This window comes from Panthera leo, chromosome E1, assembly GCF_018350215.1.
Source record: "Panthera leo isolate Ple1 chromosome E1, P.leo_Ple1_pat1.1, whole genome shotgun sequence".
Classification (NCBI taxonomy): domain Eukaryota; kingdom Metazoa; phylum Chordata; class Mammalia; order Carnivora; family Felidae; genus Panthera; species Panthera leo.
This window is the reverse complement of record NC_056692.1, coordinates 42,045,113-42,066,326: the sequence shown is the minus strand read 5'-3', so window position 1 is coordinate 42,066,326 and position 21,214 is coordinate 42,045,113. Positions and strand designations below refer to the sequence as shown.

At 55.8% G+C, this 21,214-nt stretch overlaps 2 protein-coding genes across 9 annotated transcripts; one reads left to right on the top strand and one right to left on the bottom strand.

The window, feature by feature from the left end:
- The first annotated feature begins 2,080 nt into the window (after positions 1-2,080).
- SLC25A39 (solute carrier family 25 member 39) lies at positions 2,081-6,476 on the top strand. Of its 4 annotated transcripts, none has more exons than XM_042915933.1 (12): positions 2,081-2,214; positions 3,079-3,178; positions 3,312-3,371; positions 3,496-3,540; positions 3,798-3,907; positions 4,251-4,318; positions 4,461-4,585; positions 4,767-4,940; positions 5,287-5,396; positions 5,623-5,704; positions 5,784-5,864; positions 5,957-6,476. In XM_042915933.1, the coding sequence occupies exons 2-12, from the start codon at positions 3,094-3,096 to the stop codon at positions 6,070-6,072; spliced, it is 1,056 nt and encodes a 351-aa protein (XP_042771867.1). In that variant the 5' UTR covers positions 2,081-2,214; positions 3,079-3,093; the 3' UTR covers positions 6,073-6,476. The 4 variants fall into 4 exon arrangements, with proteins under 4 accessions (XP_042771867.1, XP_042771864.1, XP_042771865.1 ...); XM_042915930.1 differs by having other exon boundaries at positions 2,082-2,214; positions 3,774-3,907; XM_042915931.1 differs by lacking the exon at positions 2,081-2,214 and adding an exon at positions 2,312-2,977 and having other exon boundaries at positions 3,774-3,907.
- A 649-nt stretch (positions 6,477-7,125) lies between these two features.
- On the bottom strand, positions 7,126-16,446 carry RUNDC3A (RUN domain containing 3A). 5 transcript variants are annotated; one of them, XM_042915929.1, is made up of 11 exons: positions 16,280-16,446; positions 12,503-12,618; positions 11,984-12,132; positions 11,710-11,795; positions 10,676-10,765; positions 10,495-10,575; positions 10,185-10,350; positions 9,921-10,078; positions 9,032-9,169; positions 8,793-8,899; positions 7,126-7,754 (listed from the first exon to the last, which is right to left on the bottom strand). In XM_042915929.1, the coding sequence occupies exons 1-11, from the start codon at positions 16,384-16,386 to the stop codon at positions 7,612-7,614; spliced, it is 1,341 nt and encodes a 446-aa protein (XP_042771863.1). In that variant the 5' UTR covers positions 16,387-16,446; the 3' UTR covers positions 7,126-7,611. The 5 variants fall into 5 exon arrangements, with proteins under 5 accessions (XP_042771863.1, XP_042771859.1, XP_042771861.1 ...); XM_042915925.1 differs by having other exon boundaries at positions 11,984-12,117; positions 16,280-16,439; XM_042915926.1 differs by lacking the exon at positions 7,126-7,754 and adding an exon at positions 7,991-8,368 and having other exon boundaries at positions 16,280-16,439.
- Positions 16,447-21,214: the final 4,768 nt, after the last annotated feature.

The window sequence follows — 21,214 nt, the reverse complement described above, 5'->3', positions numbered from 1 at the left end:
TCTATGCTACAGGTCCTGGGGATGGGCAATCAATAATAGTCATTGAGTGCTTGCCACAGGATAGGCAAGGGTCTAAGTATTTCACAGCTATTAACTTATCAACCTACTATTAACTTATTAAATCCTCACATAGTGTATTATGAGGTGGGTGCATTATTATCCCCATCAGCTCAATTTATAAAGGGGAAAGCTAAGGCACAGAGGCTTTAAGATATTTGCTAGAGGTGGCGCTGGCCCCTGCCTCCCACGTGCTCTGATCTTGAGGCACAAGCTGCATTTCTTGGATTTCTTGAGCCCAAGGCCTGAGTAGATAAAACCTCCAACAGGTGAGCAGGTCACTGCAGGGAGCAGAGAAACTTGGTTCTGAACCGGGTGGGGTGAGAGCTCCTCTGGACTCAGGCAATTGGGGGTTTGAATCCTGGCTCTTTCATTTGAGTGACCTTGGTGTGATTTTGACCTCTCCCGCCTCCATTTTCTTATTTGCAAAATGGGAGATTGCTGAGAGAAGTCTTGGTTCTACTCCACGGTAGGAGCCATTACACACAAGGCCCTCAGTTTCTTCCTCTGTATTATGGGAGAGTAATCTCTTGGTTGTTGGCTGGGAACGTGTTTGGGTAAACCGTAACTTGGAGGCTGTGAAAGACCTTAATAGAAGCTTGGTTCTCGCCTTTACATACATACAGTTTATAAAATGATTTTGTGTAATTTCAGACCTCCTCTTGACGGGGGGTAAGGGAATGTAAAGGCACCTTCTCCCCTGCCCTTTCGACCAGCGGCCACTTCACCCGTTAGAGTTTGCACTCTCCCGCTCCTAAACGTGGGCTTTCAAGCCTCTCGGAGCCCCAAAGCCAGTTTCAGGGAAAGCTGATGGTCGGCCCCTTCGAATCCGCGTGCTAACCTCGCGTGCGCTGGCTGGCTGGGCGGCTTCAGGTCCGAGAAGCTGGTGACGTCAAAGTCACGGACTGCCCTTCTTAAAGGCGCAGGTTTGCACTCCGTGTTCATTTTTCTGTGTTCGGACAAATAATTACGACTGCACAAAAGTTTTAAAGGCAAGGCAGGTGGTGGGGGTCTCAGGTGCGGGGCTTGCGGGGGAGATACGTGTCTCTCTGAGAAGCGGGATCAGAGACGTCAGCGCAGGATTTAAGCCTACCTGTCACCCAGTGCGGCACCCCCCAGTGCAGGGGGAAAGTACCTGGAAGGCACTTAACTTTGAGCCCCCGTTTCCTCTTCTGTCAAAAGGGCCCAAATAATAATACACTTCTAAAAACTTGGGGACTTAGAAAAAATAACGTGACAGTAGCCAACGCAAAAACGTCGGTCCCCTTCTTTCCTACTCAACCCTTTCATTGTGCGAAGGAGGAACCCGAGGCCCGGAGTGGTGGTGTAACTTGCCCAAGGTCACACACGGTGGTGGGATGCAGCCTAAATGGAGTCCGGCGGACCCTGTGTTTCCTGGCTCCCGGGCGAGCCTTTTCTCTGTCCAGCCTGCCTGGTCCGAGTCACAGCTCTTCTAACCCCAGCGCCCACGCGCACGGTACCCAGCAGTTTGGCAAGAGGTTGTGGAGCAGCGCCTCAGTCGATTATCTGTAAAATAGGAATAATGCTAATTTCTGTTTCGTACGTCATCGCTAAATTGGAAAACTCCGCAGGGAGCCCGGCGGGTAAATATATGCCATCACTATCTGATCGCCCCGTGGCCTTGGAAGAACTGATTCAAATCCCTGCCGGCTCCGCAGATGAGGACACCGAGGAAGAGCGGGAGAGCGCTTTACCCACGCTGGTCTGGAAAGTTAAGGGAAGAGCTGGGACTCCCCAGGCAGAGATCGCCCAGCGTACTGGTGGGATGGAGTTTGTAAGACCACGCTGTTAAGTGCGGTGCTGCCTCCGTCACGCTCGACGTGGAGACCCCGCGACCTTGGGGCGCTGGTCCGGCGGAGAACCTGCGGCGCACCCTCCCTCGGCTGGGGGACTGGGGCGGTGCGCGTCCCAGAACCTCTGCGGGTGGGCGGGGCCGGCGGCACTCCGGGCGTGCGGCAGGTCGGCCGGCGGGGGGCGGGGCCTCGCGGCGCGGTCCGGAGGCGGGGCGGGCTCTGCTGCTTTTCAAGTCGGCCTCGGTACGGGTCGAGCGCGCGCGGACCCTGCACCGGCCGCGGAGCCGCCATGGGCCCGCTGGGCCCTGGGCGCCGCGCAGCGCGAGCACCGGCCTGGAGCCAGGTGGGCGGAGCTGGACCGGGGTTGAGGGCCCGGCTCGGGGCGGGGGCGGGGGTGGAGGTGGGCCTTCCGAGGTCCCGGGGAGCCTGAGCTGGGCTGGGAGCCTGGAGTCGTGAGCGGTCGGGCCGACCTGCTCGGTCCCACCGGGCGTCCGCTGAGCGCGGGACCGGCGTGCCGGAGGAACAAGGAGAGATCCTGTCTCTCCAAACCTACTTTCCGCCCTCTCGGCCGAACAACCCCGCCTCTGTCTTGGGAAGAGAGCAGAGAGATTGTCCTTCCTATCTAGGCCTGGGGACTGGCCCTTCCGGCCTCGGGGGGAGGGTGCGGGGGAGGGCTTGGAAGCTCGCCTGCAGTCCCGAGAGAGCGGACGGTCCTTTCGTGACCATCAGATTTGTTTACACGTTTCCCTCATTGCTCGGCCCCACCTTTCAGGCCCGGTGACTCGGAGCTCCCAAGTGCCTGCCTCGAGAGGCAGGGGCTTTGGGGAGCGGCTCAGACGTTTTGATCTTTGGGTCCCCAGGGCCAAACCAGGTGCCTGCCCCGAGGAGGGGGCACGGCAATTCCGTGTTGCTTAGATGAGGGAATGGCAGTGGGCCATTATTGCCTCTTAACCAGTGAGTAACTCCCCAGGCTTCCCTCCTAACTACTCCCACAGTGACCTTGGTCAGGTCACCCTACCTCTATGAATCTCTGTTTCTCAATTGACAAAGTAGAGCTGACAACTGCTTTAAAAGGTTATCGTGAGGACCGTTTGAATTCATGTTAAGTGAGTGAATTGGGATGAAGGGCTGGGTCAAATCCCTTTCTTCCCTTCCCACTGACTCGTGTTTTGTGAGTTGGGACTCCAGTTGACTGTTTATTTTTCAGAATTGAAGCTACAAGATGGCTGACCAGAACCCTGGGGGCATTAGCCCCCTCCAACAAATGGTGGCCTCAGGCACCGGGGCTGTGGTCACCTCCCTCTTCAGTAAGATCTGGGGAGGTGGGGTGGGGGCAGCTGGGGACTAGGGCAGACCAAAGATTGGAGGGGACCTGGTCCTGGAGGAGGGGTCAGGGTTGGGGTCCTTAAGGAGACTTCAGACCTGCTGTCTTCCCCCCAGTGACACCCCTGGACGTGGTGAAGGTACGCTTGCAGTCTCAGCGCCCCTCCGTGGCCGGTGGTGAGTGCCCGACCCTGGAGCCAATATGGGGTGATGCCTGGATAAAACAAGGGTCTTCCAGGGATGGGGTCCCTGGAGCGGGTGGGGGGGTTCTCCTGACTTAAGGGACTGCCTTGTATTTTAGAGCTGATGTCTTCCTCCAGACTCTGGAGCCTCCCCTACACCAAATGTGAGTTCCCCAAGCCACAGGGGGCTTGTGAAGGTCCAGGGGAGGGAGTGTCCCCAGGGGACCCGAGAGCTCCACAGCCCTAGCACACACTTCCAGGTCCTGTTAGCGAGCCCTCTGTCAGGAATGTCCACGCAGGGACCACAGCCTCTGCTGGCCCTCTAGGGATGGGGGCTCACCACCTCCCTGCAGGGTTCCAGAGCATAGTCATCCTAACACCCCCTCCCCTTTCCCAGTGCCCTCCTCTCTCCGATCCACAGGGAAGTGCCTCCTGTACTGCAATGGTGTCCTGGAGCCCCTGTACTTGTGCCCAAATGGTGCCCGCTGTGCCACCTGGTTCCAGGACCCCACGCGTTTTACGGGCACCTTGGTGAGTTGTGCCCTCAACCGTGTCTCTAGGCATTCCTGAGGGCTTTGCATTGGTCACGCTGCAGACTCAGGAAAGAATGAGTGACGCAAAGCAAGTAGGGGTGGCCGGTTCAGTTTGGGAAGGGCTTCCCTGAGGAGGTATCGTCGCTATGAGGTTTTGAAGGGTGGGCAAGAGTCCACTTGGAGCTAAGTGGGTGATTGAGTGTGTGGGGGCCTGAGCGACTACCGCCAGGACTCTGGGCAGTGGGCAGAGGTGAGGGCGTCAGGCTGGGGCCAAGTATGGGTTAGCCCCCTCATGGAGCTTCTTCACCTTCCTCCTTGCGGACTGGTGTCTGCTTGGCCAGGATGCCTTTGTGAAGATCGTGAGACATGAAGGCACTAGGACCCTGTGGAGCGGCCTCCCAGCCACCTTGTGAGTATCCCAGCTTGTGTATTTGCTTTTCCTTCCCGGAATCCTCTGGCCCGTTCCTCTCCTGTTGGCTGACTGGGCAGGGGAGGCCTGGGAGGTTTGGGAGGCTTTGGGAGTCCCAGCTAACCTCTGTTCACCCTCCCAGGGTTATGACTGTGCCGGCCACTGCCATCTACTTCACCGCCTATGACCAACTCAAGGCCTTCCTTTGTGGTCGAGCCCTGACTTCTGACCTCTACGCACCTATGGTGGCTGGCGCACTAGCCCGCTGTGAGCACAGCCTTGGGCCCTTGATCTCTCTCTCTGACCCCCACCTGTGCTTGAGTCCGGTTCTGGCTTCCAGCTCCGGTGTCTGGCAGCTTAGGGGTAGAGGGATCTCTTGGGCCCCCAGATCCTGGGACACGTTGCCGTTGGGCCCCGTGAGCTGACCTCTCCCCACTATTCCCCCTAGTGGGAACCGTGACTGTGATCAGCCCCCTGGAGCTGGTGCGGACAAAGCTGCAGGCTCAGCACGTGTCATACCGGGAGCTGGGTGCCTGTGTCCGAGCTGCCATGGCTCAGGGCGGCTGGCGCTCGCTGTGGCTGGGCTGGGGCCCCACCGCCCTTCGGGATGTGCCCTTTTCAGGTAGGAATCAGGAGTGCAGGGGCTGGGGTAACGGAGCCTTTGGATGACTCACAAGAGTTCTGCAGTTAAATCCCAGTTGTGCTATTACTGACTTTGAAGTCACCTGACTTCTCTGGGCTTTGAATAGCTCATCTGTGCAATGGGGCCAGCAGGCAGGGTATTCACCCAGGTTTTCTTTCAGAAGTAAATTTCTGCAGAGGGCCCGTTACAGAAACTGGCACGTAACGAGCAGTCTTGGTTACCAGGAGGGAGGGCTTGTCACATTGTGCGGCAGTGGAAAATGGGAGGTCTGGGGCCACCCTGCTGCCCTCTCCAACTCTAATGAGCGTATCCTTGCGCCCCCAAGCCCTGTACTGGTTCAACTATGAGCTGGTGAAGAGCTGGTTGAGCGGGCTCAGGCCAAAAGACCAGACATCCGTGGGCATCAGCTTTGTGGCTGGCGGCATCTCAGGGACGGTGAGTTGATCGGACAGGGAGTGAGGCCAGTGGATGTGTCCTTGGGAGGCCTGAGGGTTGTTGGAGGTGCTCAAGAGAAGAGTGCTCGTGTAGCGGCAGGTGGCTGCCTATTGAGGAGCAAGCTCGCCCTCCCTGGTGAAATCCTAGTTAAGGTTGGCAGACCCTGGCTGGATGCGAGGGATGGGGGTCCTGGGAATGGAGACCAGCTCTCTCCCTACCCCGCCAGGTGGCGGCCATCCTGACTCTACCCTTTGACGTGGTGAAGACGCAACGCCAGGTCGCACTGGGAGCGGTGGAGGCTGTGAGAGGTGAAGGTTCTGGCTGGTGTGGGGCTAGGCAGGTGGGGGCCCAAGCGGGGTCTTACTGGGCTGTGCCTTACGTTTGCAGTGACGCCCCCACACGCCGACTCCACCTGGCTGCTGCTGCGGAGGATCCGGGCTGAGTCTGGCACCAGGGGACTCTTTGCAGGTGAGTGTCTGTGTGTGTGTGTCCAAACTTGGAAGGATTGGGCCCCTCCCAGGACCCTGACCTCTGACCCTAATCTCCGTCTCCCATTGCAGGCTTTCTCCCGAGGATCATCAAGGCTGCCCCCTCCTGTGCCATCATGATCAGCACTTACGAGTTTGGCAAAAGCTTCTTCCAGAGGCTCAACAGAGAACAGCCTCTGGGCTCTTAAAAGGAGCCAGGGGACAAGGACCCTATCTCTTCCATGGATGGGGGTGGGGCAGAAGGAGACTGAGCCAAGTGCCTTGTCCTCAGCACTGAGGGGAGGGGCCTCATTTCCCTTCCCTCTCAACTATGAGCTCCAGGGGTTGGGGCTACCCCTCTAGGTCTGCCAAGGCCCCCCTAAAACAGCTTTCTTCCTGCTGTTCCTCATTCCCAAGCCCCAAGGATAATCACTTTTCCAGCCCCCCACCCCGACCAAGTTCAAGACCAAATCTGATAACTGCCCCCTCCCTTCCCACCATTTCCCTGTGTTTGCTGTAGCTGGGTCTGCTTCTGGGAGCCACAAAACCCTGGGCCTGGTGTAGTCTGCACCCTTCCCTGTTAATTCCTTGAGTCTAAAGATGATGAACTTCTCTCCAGTGCCTGTGAGTGCAGGGGGGTCAGGGGTGGGGAGGGAACTGGGACTTGGTGAGTGATTTGCACAGAGGGGGCCTGGAGGGGACCTTGACAGCGGCTTTTACTGCCCAGGTGGTACCCATATAAAGCACCCCCCTCCTTATTTAGCGAGAGCTGGGTCAGTGCAAGGACCCAGAGTTGGGGGCGACAGGTAGTGTTAGGGCCAGGGTAGAAGGTGGTGCAACCTCTCCCCAAGGGCACACTTCAGTGCCAACAGAGGAGGGAGGTTGCTTCTTTGGGTCTGCAACTCTGGGCCAAAGCTGAATTGCTCAGGGTGCCGGAAGGAGAATAGGGCCCTGCCAGGGCTTGCCTCCTCCACCTGCCCCCAGGATGTTCAGTGTCTTCTCTGCTTGGGGCTAAGCAAGTTATTAAGAGTATTAGGCTGAATGGGGCATTTACATGTCTGCTGGGGAAAGGCCTAACATTTAGGACCCTTCTCAGGAAAGCCACCTACTCCTGGCATTCTTCTGACAGGTCTGCTCCCGTGGGGCACGCACCCATTCTGTCCGGTCTAGCATCACCTTCGTTATGGGCCCGGCACCGGCTCTATCAGATTATGCCACCTCAGGACAGTGTCCAGTCCCAGCCCCCCACAGACAAAGTTGCCCTCAGTCTTCTGGTTTTTATTTGCCTGATCCCCTCAGAGCCCCTGCCCTGGGGACTGGGAAGGGAGGGACTCCAGAGAATACACAAGGACAGACTGAAGAGGCATGGGAGGTGGGGGTGCTGAGGCTGGGCCACCAGCTCCTGAGGAGGGTGGTGGGGATGAGCGAAGAAGAGTCCAGTGGGAAGCCAGCCGGGCGTCAGGGTCACCAGAAGAATGGAACAAACTTTCCCAAGGATTCCCTGTGGCCGCGGTGCCCCTGCAGCCTGGCCCAACCGACTCCCCTTTGCAGCTCCTGCTCCCTTGGGCAGAAAGCTAAAACTGGCAAGAAGCAAAGGGTGCCTTTCGCAAGAGACCCATGTCTGGGTGGGCAGCGTTCCCTGGAAAAGTGGCCTGGACTGGGGGACTCTGAGGAAAGGCGGCAGGTGTCTGTGCCCCTGGCCAGGGTGGGGGTGGGGGGGCTGGCGTTGGTGCTGCCCACACCGCTCCTCAGCTGGGGCTCAGTGCTGGGCTGCCCTCAGGACTGTCGCTCACCAGGCACTCGTTGGATTTGAAGCTCGCCAGGGACTTGCAGCTGGGGATGGAGGCCAGGGAGCCGCAGAGGCCCAGCATGGAGGGCGTGGGGTCCTTCCCTGGGGAGAGAGGGCAGGTGAGGCCAAGCCAACTGGTCTGCCTGTGTGTGAGTTGGGGAGGGGGGTACAGGCGAAGGCAGTGGAGGGGCAGCCCTCAGGTGAACCCCCCCTCCCCCGGGAATTTTTCCTCATTTCTGGAGCATTTGCCATTTTCAGTTAAACCTTGATAAGCATCTGCCCATGCCATGCACAGTGCCAGGGACACTGTATTGTAATCGTCAGTTTATGTCTCTGTCTCCCCCTGAGGTTCATCCTCTCTGTCTGTTTATTAAACACACGGTGAGCACTTGTTCCGTTCCAAGCACTGGGGATACAGAGAACGGACGAGACACGGTCCCTGCCCTCACGGAGCTCACAGTCTGGTGGGGAGACAGACACACGGACAATCACAAACACAGTGTGGCGGGGTTCCACGTCCATAGCCTGCCTTGTCTCAAAGAAGATCTAAAATCATCCAGTACAGTGTGGTTTTTAGAAAGAAAAGGCAGGAGTCCAGGCACCGGGAAAACTAGGGCGGGGAACCAAGGTGAAGCCAGGGGAGGGCAACACAAAATGCATGCGTTGAAGTCCTGGACATTCGCTTGAAGAGAGCCACTAATTTGGCTCTGAGCTTCCTGGCAGCCAAAGAAAAGGGGGAAACAATGGTCAGGCAAGCGGTTCGCAGAGTGCATGAGATAAGAGCAAATCAGTTAGGCAAAGAATTCCCCAAGAATTTGTGAGCCCCTTGAGGATGTCATCATGCCAAAAAGCCATTGAGCCCTCACCATATGCCAACATGGGTGGTTATTTTAATCAGCATCCCCATTTTACAGATGGGAAGTGCTCAGCCAGGTGAAGTGACTGACCAAGCTGGCAGGGGAAGAGGCACAGCTAGTTTGCCCTAGGGTCTGCCCAACACCCCCAAACCAAACTTAAATGCTGTGCTAAGCTCTCTGGAAGGGCTGAATGAAAGAGGGAATCGGCCAGGGCCTGACCATAGGCCCCAAGGCCTGGCCTCAGCCCTCCTTGGAAGAGTTGGGTGCTGGATCGGGGGCTCACCGATGGGGCCCCAGGGCTCCTCATCCCGTTTGCCCTCTCCCAGGCGCTGGGAGTCCGAGCTCAGACTGGCTTCAGCTGACAGTGGCTCCGTGCTCATGAAACTGTGTCTGTGGCAGAGCAGAGGGCTGGTGTGCAGGCAGAGGCCTACAGCCCCCCGCCCCCCCCCCCCCCCCCCCCAGTGCCCCTCTTCCCAGTAAGGGCCAGCACTCGGGCCCAAGCTGAGCCTGGCTGAGGCTTACCTCCGGTAGAGCTTGGGGTTGTTGGCACCCTCTGCCCCATTGAGCGTTCCTAGTGACGGCCATTGGTTGACCAGGGGAGTAGTGAGCTCTTTGGAACCCTGGGCCAGGGGAACGTGGTCACCGGGGATCAGACCTGTCCTGGGATGGGGAGGAGGGGTCAGGACTGGCTAGGAGAGGGAGCAGAAGTGGGGAGGGGGGGGGCGAGCTCAGAAAGAGGTGGTGGTGGGGTTAGGAATGAAACCTGGGTAGCAGAAATGGGGACAGAATGTTGAGGATCAGTAGGGTAGATCCTGGGAGTCAGTGGAAGGTACTGGGGGTTAGAGAGGTGACGGGGATTTGGTGTGCTCCTACTGGGGGATGGAGGGGACAATGGGGTGTTTGTGGGACTCAAGTCAGTGTGGAGTGGATAGAGAACAGAGTGGGAATCCTGAAGGTTAATGGGGTATCTTGGGACTCCTGCTGGGAGGTCACAGGGTAATGAAAAGGTCTAGGGGGGAGCTATTGGGGATGAGTAGCAGTGAAGTCAGTGGTCACCGTGGGGATGATGGTCAGTGGTTGTGGATCAGAGGGCTGTTGAGCAGAGGGAATAACGGATCGTGTTGAAGGTTGCTAAGTAACATTTGAGGTCCTTATCAGTAATGTTGGGGTCCCAGGAGTAATGTTCTGTAACCATGCTAGCTGACGGATGAAGTGGGGCGCCCAGGATCTTACGTTGAGAGTAACTTAGTTCGCTGGGGACGGGGGCCTGGGGTGGAGGAGGTGAGGGGATCAGTGGTTTGATGCTGGCGGTTGGTTGCACTAGATGCTGTTATCAAGGAAGGTGACGTTAGACTCTGGGGGCGATGTGGTCGGGGTGGCCGGGACGGGGAAGGGCGGCGGCGGCGCTCACAGCTGCTCCTGCAGCTCCAGGATCACGCCTTCCAACTCCCGCTTCTCGCGCTGGTTCTGCGCCGCCGCCTCCTCCAGCTGCAGCTGCAGCCGCCGGTTCTCCGCCTCCAGGTCCTTCAGCTGCGACTCGCGCAGGCGCACCAGCTCCTCCAGGTAGCCCTGCGGGGCGCCGGCTCAGCCCGGGCCGCGGGACGCGGGGGGAGGGTCCCAGCGGCCGCCCGCCCCCCTTCCCCCAGCCCGCAGCCCCCGCCGCGGCATCACGCACCTTCTGCGCGTAGACGATGCGGAACTTCTGTTCCATCTTGTGCCATTTGCTGTACCAGCTGTCCTCGTCGGTGACGAGCGGCAGGTACGGGTGCTCGGGCGAGTTGTCCTCGCTGGTACTGCTCTCGGCGCTGTGCCGCTCCTCCTCGTCCGTCAGGTAGTCATAGCTTGGGGGAAGGAGCGGTGGGCACGGCCCGCTCTGCCCGCCCGGGCTTCCCTTGCCGGCCCCCTGGGGCGGAGGGACCCGGATGCCGGCGCAGCCTGCCCCCTGCCCGCCGTCCCCCACCCATCACAGCAGTCCTGGTGCTCACCTCTGGGTGAACTTTAGGTAGGGTGTGTAATCGATGACCACGGGGGTCTTCCCGTCCAGCACTTCGCCCTTTAGGCAGAAGCTGGGGGCAGAGGAACCACAAGGTTGGGGGCGGGTAGGAGGAGATGGGAATGTGGGCGTTCGCGGCTAAACTCCCTCCGCCACCTCCATCCAGACCCCACCTGAAGTCTATGGCGCTCAGTCCGATCAGCATTCCGGTGAGGACGGTGGCTTCCTCCCGAAGCATGATGGCTCCCGAGTCATAGAAACGTCTGCGGGGCGGGGGAGCGAGGGACTGATGGTGCAGCATCCTCCCGCGGGGGTGGCGGGTGGGGCACCCCTCAGGACTTCTCTTGTTAGCTTACTACAGACCTTTCCTAGAGGAAGGAGGGGTCTCTTTCCTGCTCACCTCTCAGGTGTGGATCTGGTCTCTCCCTCAGAGTGGGGCCCACTGTGTCTCCCACCTATTAGAACGTGTGTTCCCTCAGAATACTTTCCTCCATCCTCTGAACTACCCCTTTCCCGCAAAGCATGGAGTCCTCCAGAACGGTAAAATCAGGAAACCAGTTCTAATCATTAGTGCTTGGCATACAGCAGGTGCTCAAAAATATGGTGATGTAAACTCTGACATGTGAGGACAGACTAGAGATAGAATGGAGTAAAAACATTGGGTTGTATGTGACCACTGGGTTGGTGGGGAGAGAGACATGACCCTGACCATACTCAGCTTCAAGCACAAATTCTGCCTGTGACCCCGGCCCCTGAGACCCATTCTCTCTGCAGACCCACGGTGCAGGGACTGAGGCTCGACACACTGGGACTCTGTTGTCCATGGGTAGCAAGTACAGACTGCTGCCACTGTTTGCGGAGTAGGTAGGGCTCTGTGTTATAGGTCATGGAACAAGGTTAACATAGTTGAGGCTTGTTCAGAGGTGTGTCTAAGGTTAGGGCTGTGCATGAGGTCAGTGCTGCCGAATGGTGGAGAATAATTAATCTGACTTGGAAGAGATGGTGGTGGTGCTAAAGGTGTGTTCCAGGAAGGCAGGCGCAGCGGCAGAGGATAGTCTGGGAGAGGGAAACTAGCAAGCTAGCAGTGCATGCTGGGAGTTGTAGTCCAGGTACCGAAAGTTGCTCTAAGAATTGAAGGATCGAGTATGTTTAGGCAGTGAACGTGCACACTGGGATCTGTGGGCCGAGCTGACTGAGAGGGTCTGACCTGGTGGTCCGGGTGTCCCGCAGAGCTGTGGTGATGTATTCCGACATTCGCTTCTCCATCAGTGCCACTCGGATCCATGCCCGGCCCTGAAAGCACACTCACCTTTATTTGTTGCCCTGAAGGGACCCATGAGTGCACTATTGGGTCTAGACCTCCTGTGGCTCTTCTACCCAGTGCCTGTAGGCAGGGGTGAGGAACAAGGAGCAGGCAATCCCCCCCTGTATTCCCCTGCAACCAACAGCTGCCCTCGCCCTGCCCATCACAGGCCCCTCACCTTGGCTCGGGCTGTGCTGATGTTTTCCATGTTCTCAATGCTGCTCACACAATTGTTGGGCACTTTGCTGCAGGCCAACCGGATATAGTCCCAGAAGCCCCGCTGCCCGTCTGAGCTGAACCAGCTCACCGGACCTGCTGGGGCACAGGCTGAGCCAGGGCAGGGAGGGGGCTCAGCAAAACCAGGGAGTTTGTACAGGGTCCATGTAATGGGGTATACACATGCATAAGTATAAGCAGCCACGCCCACACATGGTGCCTCCCCCGAACATATGTGCACACACATGCATGTACACGAAGGGCTCACTAGCATATAACTGCACGCCCATTGATTGGGCTTGTGGGCACCCACTCAAGTGGCCAGAAGACCCCGTCCCCTCTTCCCAGCTCTGTGCATGGCCCAGAGTCAAAATGATGGGGTTCAGAAAGCCACAGGGTAGAACAGAGTGGGTGGCTGGAAGCTAAAGGCTGGGAGTTAGGAGGGCTGGACAACAGGGGACAGGGAGCTGGGCCCGCCCACCTTTGAAACGGTGGCTGAGGATCTGCTCTAAGATGGCTGCAAAATTCACAAACTCCTCGGATGAGTCATCGATGGGTTCTGCCGTATACTTCTCCAGCAGCGTTTTCACAGAGAACCTGGTGAGGGGTGGGAGAGGGGGAAGTGGGGGTCCAGTGAGACAACAGGGTAATGGCAGTAGAGGAGGGGTGTTAGGCAAAGAGAGGGAGAGGAGGACAGAGAAGAGGTCATGAAGAGCATGGGTGTGGTAGGAAAGGGAAAGAAGGTGAAATACGGAGGGATACACAGTGACCACAGAGGTGCTGTGACCTGGGAGTGATAGAGTGGCAGGTGGGAGACTGATTGACATATAGGTGATAGGAGAGGTGACAGCTAGAGAAAGGAAACTTCAGGAATAAAGTATGAGAGGGGATAGAACAGGTAAGAAGATGAGACACCCGGAGTCAGGGGTCTTTCCCAGAGCCCCTTCCTTCTTGCCCATCCTTTGGAGTTGCATTTTCTGTGTGTGGGTCAGAGGTCAGCTAGGAGTTAGAAGTGGGTTTGTACCCCTGCCCTGTGCTGTCTTCTGCTATTGCTGGAACAAACTTCAGTCCCTTCTGGGGGCGGCGGGGGGTCACCTGTGCCAGGACATGTGAGTTGGCACTGAGCACATGGAGCGTGGGCATGCAAGGGTGGCCAGGTGGGCTTTTAGCACACGGATGCCCCCCTTTCCCCTTCTCCTTCCTAGCCTGGTCGCCCACACACCAGCTGCCCAGAACCAGGCGGTGCAGAGCTGGGCTGGGGCGTTGTGTGTCTGTGCGTGTGTGTCTGTGCGTGTGTGTGTGTGTGTGTGTGTGTGTGCAGGTTGTGGGTCTGACACACATTGGGTGTGTGTGTGCGGGACATTGGCAGCAGATCTCTGGAAGGGGTCTTAGAGGTCCAGACACCTGGCTTCTCAGAGCGGAAGGGAATCAAGGGAAGCCAACAGGGCTGAGAAACTGGAGCCCAGCAGCCCCCGTCCTTCTCTGCAATCCTGCTCAGAGCCTCAGCTACCTCTGCAATCCCTACCCCTGCAATCTCCACCTGCCATCCCTGCACTGGGATGGGGCAGGAATGAGGACACAGCTCCCAACATCCCATTATTACCCTATTGTGGGTAGCAGAGCAAGAGTGGGTGTTGGGGGGATATGGGGGCTGCTTGGAACTGCCCTCCCCCCCCTAAGCTTATCAAGCCCTGTAATGTGTCAAGCACTGTAGTTTGCATGTATTAGCTCATCCATCTTTACAACAGCTCTGGGAGGTAGGTCCTCTTACTATCATCATTCCCATTTGACAGATAAGGTAATTGAAGATTCAAGAGGTGGACTGATCTGTTCAGAGTCACACAGCTAGTGAGGAGTCAGGTAAGTATGTCTGATTCCAAAGCGCTCCCTCTTTCTGCTACATCTTGTGGCCTCCTGGTGGCCATCACGATTCCCAAGGCCTGGGAGCAGCCCCTGCCTCCTCTGCCTTCCACTCTGCAAGCTCCAGCCCTTATGCACTGTCCTCTGAGGCTCTCAGACCAATGGCAGAACTGAGCCAAAGGCCCTCCCTCCCTCTCTTTGGGCTTAGAGCTGGTCTGGCCCGAAATCAGAGCCAGGTCAGTGTTGGGGTCGTAGTAGATGGAAGCAGCCTGATGGACTCAAATCCTGTTTCCAGGTGATATCCATGTGGCCTTGGACGGGTCATTTAATCTCTCTGAGGCCCAAACAGGAATAATAGAGTACCTGCCTCAGGCTCCAGGAAGGACTGGGAGAAGGTAAGTGTGATAGGCCATTGGGCAGGGGTGGCGAGGAGCAGGGTCATTAATGGTAAGGTCGACCCTGCTGGAAGGAGCGTGTGTTTAGGGCATTAGCTGGGCTTCATTATGCAGCACGCTTCACCCCCCGTGATATTTTCTGGTCATCTGGGTCAGCCCTCAGTGGGGGCCTGGGGCTCGTTTCAGTGTGGCAGCCATCTGCCATCTATCCTCAGGGGTGTCGCCGAACTGGTCATTGCCCCCGGGAGCCCCATGGTGTGTTCCTTGTTAGGAGGTGCAGTGGCTGCTGCAGGTTACCATGGAGACGGGGAGGCCAGGGCCCAGGGGAGCCCTTGGCCTGCTAAAGGGAACTGTTCTGGGAGCTGGAGGCGAACCACATGACAGTGATGAGGTAGCAGGGGCCTGAGGGGTTTCTAAGTCTTTGTCATGCCCCCAACCCCCTCCAAAACTCTGTCCCTCACACCCCAGCTCTAAGCCCACTTCCGAACCTCCAGAACCTCTGCTTCTCCAGCCTAGGCCAAAGGGAGATTCCCCGCACCCCCCCCCCCTTTCCCCATGCACTCAAGAGGCTCAGTTGTCCTAGCAGGCAAAGGAAAGAAGAAGAACCTTCTTCTCAGAGACAGGAAGGGTACCATCAGGAGAGGGCTATTTTCATGTGCCAGGCATGTGGTCCTACACGAATTATGCCATAACTATTCCTTGGTGTGGCTGTTACATTGACAGTGGGGATGATGAGGCACCCAAGACCCAGAATGGTTAGGAGACTTCCCATGGTTGTACAGCAAATAACTGATGAAGTCAGAGCTTGAACCTGGGACCCTCTGGCCCCAAAGGCAGAAACCTTTGTTTTATACCATAGTGGCAGGGGTTGAGAGGTGAGGGTGGAGGCAGCAGCCTGCACTTTGGGCTGGGGCAGATGCAGTGTGGTTGGGTGTGTGCTCAGGAACCTGGAAGGAGCTATGGCGGGCAGGAGCCAGGGCATCAGGTGAGCGCTGATTCCTGGGGGGAAGGAGCAGGGCCAAGGCCTGTGTGTAGGCAAGGTGGGGGTGGCAAGTGCTGAGCCCAGCACTTGGAGTGCCTGCCCTCAGAGGTGGCATGGGGGTGGGGAGGTTGCAGATGGAGAAGGCAGCTAGTGGGGGGGGGGGGGGGAGGTCCTAGAGGGAGAGATGAGGGCAGGTGAGGCTGAGGGACAGTGGCTGGGCAGCTGGCCGCTCCTGGCTCAGGGCAGGGCAGTGAGGGTGAGTCACTGCAGGGCTGAGGTGGGAAGGTTCATTTCCTGGGCCCCCCAAAAGCAGATGAATCTTCCCAACACTGCGACAGCCCCACCCTCAGGGACACATCTGCCCTCCCAGTCTCCTCCCTGGAACCCAGGAGACCCAGGCTTCTGCGGTCAGACCCTCCCTCCTTCCCACGGAAGGCACAGCATCCCTCACCCTTCACTGGGTGGATTCAGGGGCTTTGCCCACACCCCTAGTTGATCCTGCCACAGGCTGCAGCTGCCCAGAGATGGAGGAGGGCACATCTCTGCTCCCGGATTTAAGCCTGGGAAATCCCCCAGGAAAGCCCCACCCCTGAGAGGCCAGGATGTCAGGGGTGGGAGTGAGGGTACGCTTGGAGGGCGTTCAGGCCGCTACCTGTCAGTTCTTCTCTGCCCACCTCGCCCCCGCCCCCAGCAAGGGAGCCAGCCATCCCCACCCCTCCCCCTCACACACAATGTCACTTCCTGGTTTTCACAGGAAGCTGCAGTGCCAATTAAACACCCCTCACCCCTAGGCCCCGGACTGGGCATAGGCCTGACTTGGCCTAGAAGGATAGGGACCAGACCTCCAAACCCCCTCCTGGTCTGGGCCTGAGAGGAACAGTGGACGCGCTCCTCTTAACTCTGTGCTTCATCCCTTTTCCTCCGTGGCTGCTGTGCACCCTCCCGGCAGGCACGCTCGGTCCGTATTTCCGCAGCCCGCCCCGACGCCTCTCCCTGACCACCCCCCGCCAGCGGCGCCCACCTGCACACGGTGATCAGGTTCCTACGCTCCACGGCCACATTGCGGGAAGACGCTTTCTTGGAGGACAGCCCCAGAGCCATGGTGGTCTGGACAAAGCTCGCTTCCATCCAGATGTGCGGCCACTGCTGCCGCCACCAGCTGCCCCCCACCCCGCCTGGAGCCCCGGCCCCCCCCCCCCCCGCCGGATCACGGCTGGGCCCTCTGCCCGCCGGGGCCCCTCGATCCCTGCTCGGTCATCCCCCTGCCGCTGCTCCCGGTGCCCGGCCCCCTGGCACCCTCCCCCGGCGGCGATTCCAGAGCAAAACAAGGCCGGAGGGAGCTCTCCGAGGTGCTGAGCCGGGCCCGTCACCCCCCTCCCTTAGACGCCCGCCCCCCTCGGCTGGTGACGTCAAGGCCCTCGGGCCCCGCCCCTGGCAGGCCGGGCACCAATCCGCAGAGGATGCAGAATTTGGGGGTGGGGAGGGGGGGAGAGGGCTGGGGCAGAAAGAGGGCGGAGGGGGTCCCCGGAAGAAGCAGCGATTGGAAGGAGGAAGAGGGGGTATCTGGCCTGTTGTCCATTCCCACACTCAGGGCCCGGGACCCCTCGCCTCGCGTCTCTGAGTTCCAACGACTGAACTCCCTGGTTTCTGAGCTGTGATCGGTGGTGTCTCAGTTTTCCTCCTGCTGCCGGGGAAAGGAGGTCCTCACTTCCCATACCCTCATCGCAGCCCCGTCCCCCACCCAATCAGTATCTGGGTTCTCAAGGAGGCCGGGATCAGGTCTGCCTCCAGAGAGCGCAGGTGGCCCTACGCGGTAACCTAGGAGGCCAAGGAGCAGTCGGAGAGACTGTGTATCTGGTGTTTGGCTTGTCAGCACCGGCCGGTGGATTCAACGGCTCCTAGGGTGGGGGATGGGAATCCAGAATAAGCCGTAGGAGCCTAGCGTCTTGAACCACTCAGGACTGTGAGACTAGACTGGCAGCTAAGGGCCAAGGCACTGCTCGCTCTCTCTCTCTCTCTCTCTCTCTGAGTCCTACTACACCCACACACCATCCCAGGGCAACTGGCTTGAGGGTTAACCCCCTGGCTATCAGCATTGCTGCATGGTGCCATCAACTCACTCTGCAAGGCTAAGAGAGCCCCCAAAGCTGATCACATCTTTTAGGGTAAAGTGAAAGAAATGGATGCATTGCCTGGCTTTCCTGTCACCCTCTGCCTCCCAGTTGTTCTCTCATCCCTGCTTGCACCTGCTCCATTCCTCTACTCAACCTGTTCTCTTTCACACTCCGAAATCTCCAGCTCCCACAGAAATCCTTCTGTGTTAAGGTGGGGTACACCCAGTTTTCCCATTTGGCTTTAGGAATGTCCATCCTAGGGCTCAGCTTATGTGCATTCACCAACTCTGTCCACCTCCTGGATTTACTCCACTTTACTAGTGTATGGTCATATGTCCCCACATGGATTCACATGTGCACCAACATCTGAATATGATCAGCAGGCAGGGACCCTCTGTTAGCACAAACAGAGGAGGAAGAGATAAAAAAAAAAAAAAAAAAAAAAAAAAAAAAAAAAAAAAAAAAAAAAAAGGGCCTATGCAAGCTCACAACCCCAGTCTCACTCCCTGGGCATTCCCAGCAAAGATCTCATGTCTACTCAACCTCAGCCTCAATTCTTGGCTTCCAGGACCTCAGACTTGGTCTTTTCTGTTTCTCCTTTGCCGTTTCCCTCTTCCCTCACTTCTAGAAGGCCCTCTTATCATCATCCTGCCTCCAGCTAGATAGCCAATGCCAATCATGATATTCTTTTGTTTTTCAGTTGCGGGGTATGTCATGTGAACAAAAGAGCATGTAAAACACATAGGTGCAGTTTAAAGAATATTTACAAAACAAACACCTGTGTCATTTCCTTAAAGATCAAGAAATAGAAAGTTGTCAAGAACCCAGGACTTCCCAAACACACCCAGATCTTCTCTTCATCCATCCCCCCAAGGGACAACCACTATCCTGACTTTTGTGATAATCATTTCCTTGCTTTTCTTTATAGTTTTATCACCTATATGTCGATCAATAAATATATAGTTTAATGTTTCTTTATTAAAAGAAAATTTGTTATTTGTCTATTCTTTCTCCATTATTTTCCTCGTATATGATTCCAATACATGTCAATACTACAGTTTATCTATTCTGTCACTGAGGGTAATTTTGTGTATCCGAAAGGGCCTAGTAAGAAAAATGGAAACCACATTATGTATTTCAGATAGAAGGGATTTAATACAGGGAATTGGTTACACAGGAGTTAGAAGACTAAAAGCGAAAAGAGAAAGAGAACACTGGGACGACATGGAACTCGTAACCAAATGAAGCAGCGAGGGCTAAGGGAACAAAAGAGAAGAGGTGGGATTGCTGCACCCAAAGAGACCACAGGTAGGGCCCTACTGAGTTGGGGCTCAGAGTCAGGCAAAGTCACCAGCAGGCTGCTGCTTATTCCTCAGAGGAGCTGTTTACAAAGCTGGTTCTTGGCGTGCAGAATGAAGCTGAAGGCTGGAGCCAACTTCCAACGACAGAGCGACTCAAAAAAAAACCAGAAATATGGGGAGATAGTTCCTTCTTTCTTCCTCCTGCCTTCCATCTCTCTGTAGTGTCTCTTATTAGCAGAACCTAACAGAAAGCCAATTAGTAACGGAGACTGGGAAGCAAGTTTGCAGAGTCAGATGCACTCAAATCAGACAGCAGAGACACAAATAGTGGATTTAGAGCAGAAAGGCAAGAAATGAATAACTGACATTAGTCTGCCTCTCTACCTGCTCAACATTTATACACATCTTTTTTTTTTAAGTTTACTTTTATATATTTTGAGAGAGAGCTAGGAGCAAGCCGGGGGGGGGGGCAGAGAAAGCGGGAGACAGAATCCCAAGCAGGCTCTGCGATGTCAGCGCAGAGCCCCATGCAGGGCTCGAATTTGTGAACCAAACCATGAGATCATGGCCTGAGCTGAAACCAAGAATAGATGCTTAGCCACCCTGGCACCCCTGTACACGTCTTTCTATACGTATTTGAATAGTAACAGGGGTGACTGGGTGGCTGTCAGTTAAGCATCTGACTCTTCGTTTCATCTCAGGTCATGATCTCATGGTTGGTGAGTTTGAGCCCTGTATCAGGCTTTTCACTGACAGCTCGGAGCCTGCTTGGGATCCTCTCTCTCTCTCTCTCTCTCTCTCTCTCTCTCACTTTCTCTCTCCCTCCCCCACTCACTCACTCTCTCCCTCTCCCCACTCTCTCTCTCTCTCACTCAAATAAATAAACTTAAAAAAAAAAAAAAGAACAGTATGGGGTGCCTGGGTGGCTTAGTCAGTTAAGCGTCTGACTTCAGCTGAGGTCATGATCTCACGGTTCATGGGTTTGAGCCCCGCATCAGGCTCTGTGCTGACAGCTCAGCCTGCTTCCCATTCTGTGTCTTTCTCTCTCAAAAATAAATAAACATTAAAAAAGAAACTTAAAGAAATAAACAGTAATGAACTTCATATGTTTGCCTCGCAAGGTGCAGTTGTCCTTTGTACAAATGAAGATGCTCTGGTTCCCACTCCCAAAAGTGAAGCTGCAAAGTCACTTCGGTAACAGTATCCATTTCTGGGTGATGCTAATACCTCACCTAGTTCAGCCACATTTCCTCTAGAAGATTCTGTAACCTAAAGGCTAAATTATGAAGTTCATTATCAACAAAAAACAGCCTATAAAATAAGGGAAAAAAAGGAGGGGAGAGATTAATGTGTAGAGATTAATATGTAGATTAATATGTCATTATTACATATGTAATACTATGTATTATTAATATGTATTAATAATACAAAACAAGCAAGAAAGAAAATACCTATGGCTTCTACAATCCTTATTCCTGTAACTGTCACAAGTTTACCTTTATGACTCTCCTCTTCCATTACTCATTTCATTTTCACTTTGCCTGTAGCCATAACCTCAGCTTGTTAATTGTTTTTTTGTTTTTTAACCAGGTCAAGTGACCAAGCCTTCATTCTTGATGATTCTAAATCCTCAGAATTGAGTTCCTGCGTTTTTTCTTTAACTTTTGCTATTAGACATGGAAGAAAGGAGAGGCACGCCAGAGAATCCCATGGGTCCTAGGCATAGTCTTCCCTACCTTCATTGCATAGCTGCAACCCAATATCCCTTGGAATTTGGGATAGTCACCCCATAGTAACCTTCTGTGCTCTGAGCCCAGGCGAGCCTCGATCTCCAGTTTAGTGGACCCACTGTTGTATCTGGTGAAAGGATTCCTCCCTAGGTGTAGTAAATGTTGTCAGTGCTCCTCCCACATTCGCTCAGCTCTTGGGTACACTGGAAGAACTGCCAACTGCCAAAAAAAAAACCTGCAGCTCTTTCCCCAAGGGCTCTCTCTGGCCACTGGAGCCTGCTCTACTCCAACAAACACTGGGCAGGCTGAAAGTTCTGGGGAATTATACTTCCATCCAGAGCAACCCTGAGGAAATAACTGATGGGGATTGGTGAATAGATACCCCAGCTCCCTCAGCCCTCACTTGGGATGGTCCTGAGGCTCACATTATTATTGGTTCCCTGAGTGTCCCAACAGGATTTTAAGCTCTAGCTGGTCACGCTCTTAATATATATATTTTCTAATGTTAGAAAGAGAGAAGACCTGAGTGAGGGAGAGGAGCAGAGAGAGAGAGAGAGAGAGAGAGAAAGAATCTCAAGCAGGCTCCACACTTAGCGCAGAGCCCAATGCAGGGTTCGATCCCACGACCCTGGAATCATGACCTGAGCCAAAAGCAGGAGTTGGACACTCAACCGACTGAGCCACCCAGGAGCCCGTAGCTGTTCACACTCTTAACTTTCCTGAGGGCACGCCCTTATTAGCCTCCTCTCCTTCCCCGTGTTCCTTTCTCACTTGCTTCCTGGTGGTTCTTAGCATCATTTCCCAAATAAAA

Excerpts from the sequence above, each read along its gene's own strand:
- SLC25A39 (XM_042915930.1), top strand. The coding sequence starts at position 3,094 with ATGGCTGACCAGAACCCTGGGGGCATTAGCCCCCTCCAACAAATGGTG. Across the intron at positions 3,908-4,250 it reads CGCGTTTTACGGGCACCTTG|GATGCCTTTGTGAAGATCGT; the intron begins GTGAGTTGTGCC and ends CTGCTTGGCCAG. Across the intron at positions 5,865-5,956 it reads CACCAGGGGACTCTTTGCAG|GCTTTCTCCCGAGGATCATC; the intron begins GTGAGTGTCTGT and ends CTCCCATTGCAG.
- RUNDC3A (XM_042915929.1), bottom strand. The coding sequence starts at position 16,386 with ATGGAAGCGAGCTTTGTCCAGACCACCATGGCTCTGGGGCTGTCCTCC. Across the intron at positions 11,796-11,983 it reads TCAGCACAGCCCGAGCCAAG|GGCCGGGCATGGATCCGAGT; the intron begins GTGAGGGGCCTG and ends GTGTGCTTTCAG. Across the intron at positions 10,079-10,184 it reads GCATCGTCTACGCGCAGAAG|GGCTACCTGGAGGAGCTGGT; the intron begins GTGCGTGATGCC and ends GGCGCCCCGCAG.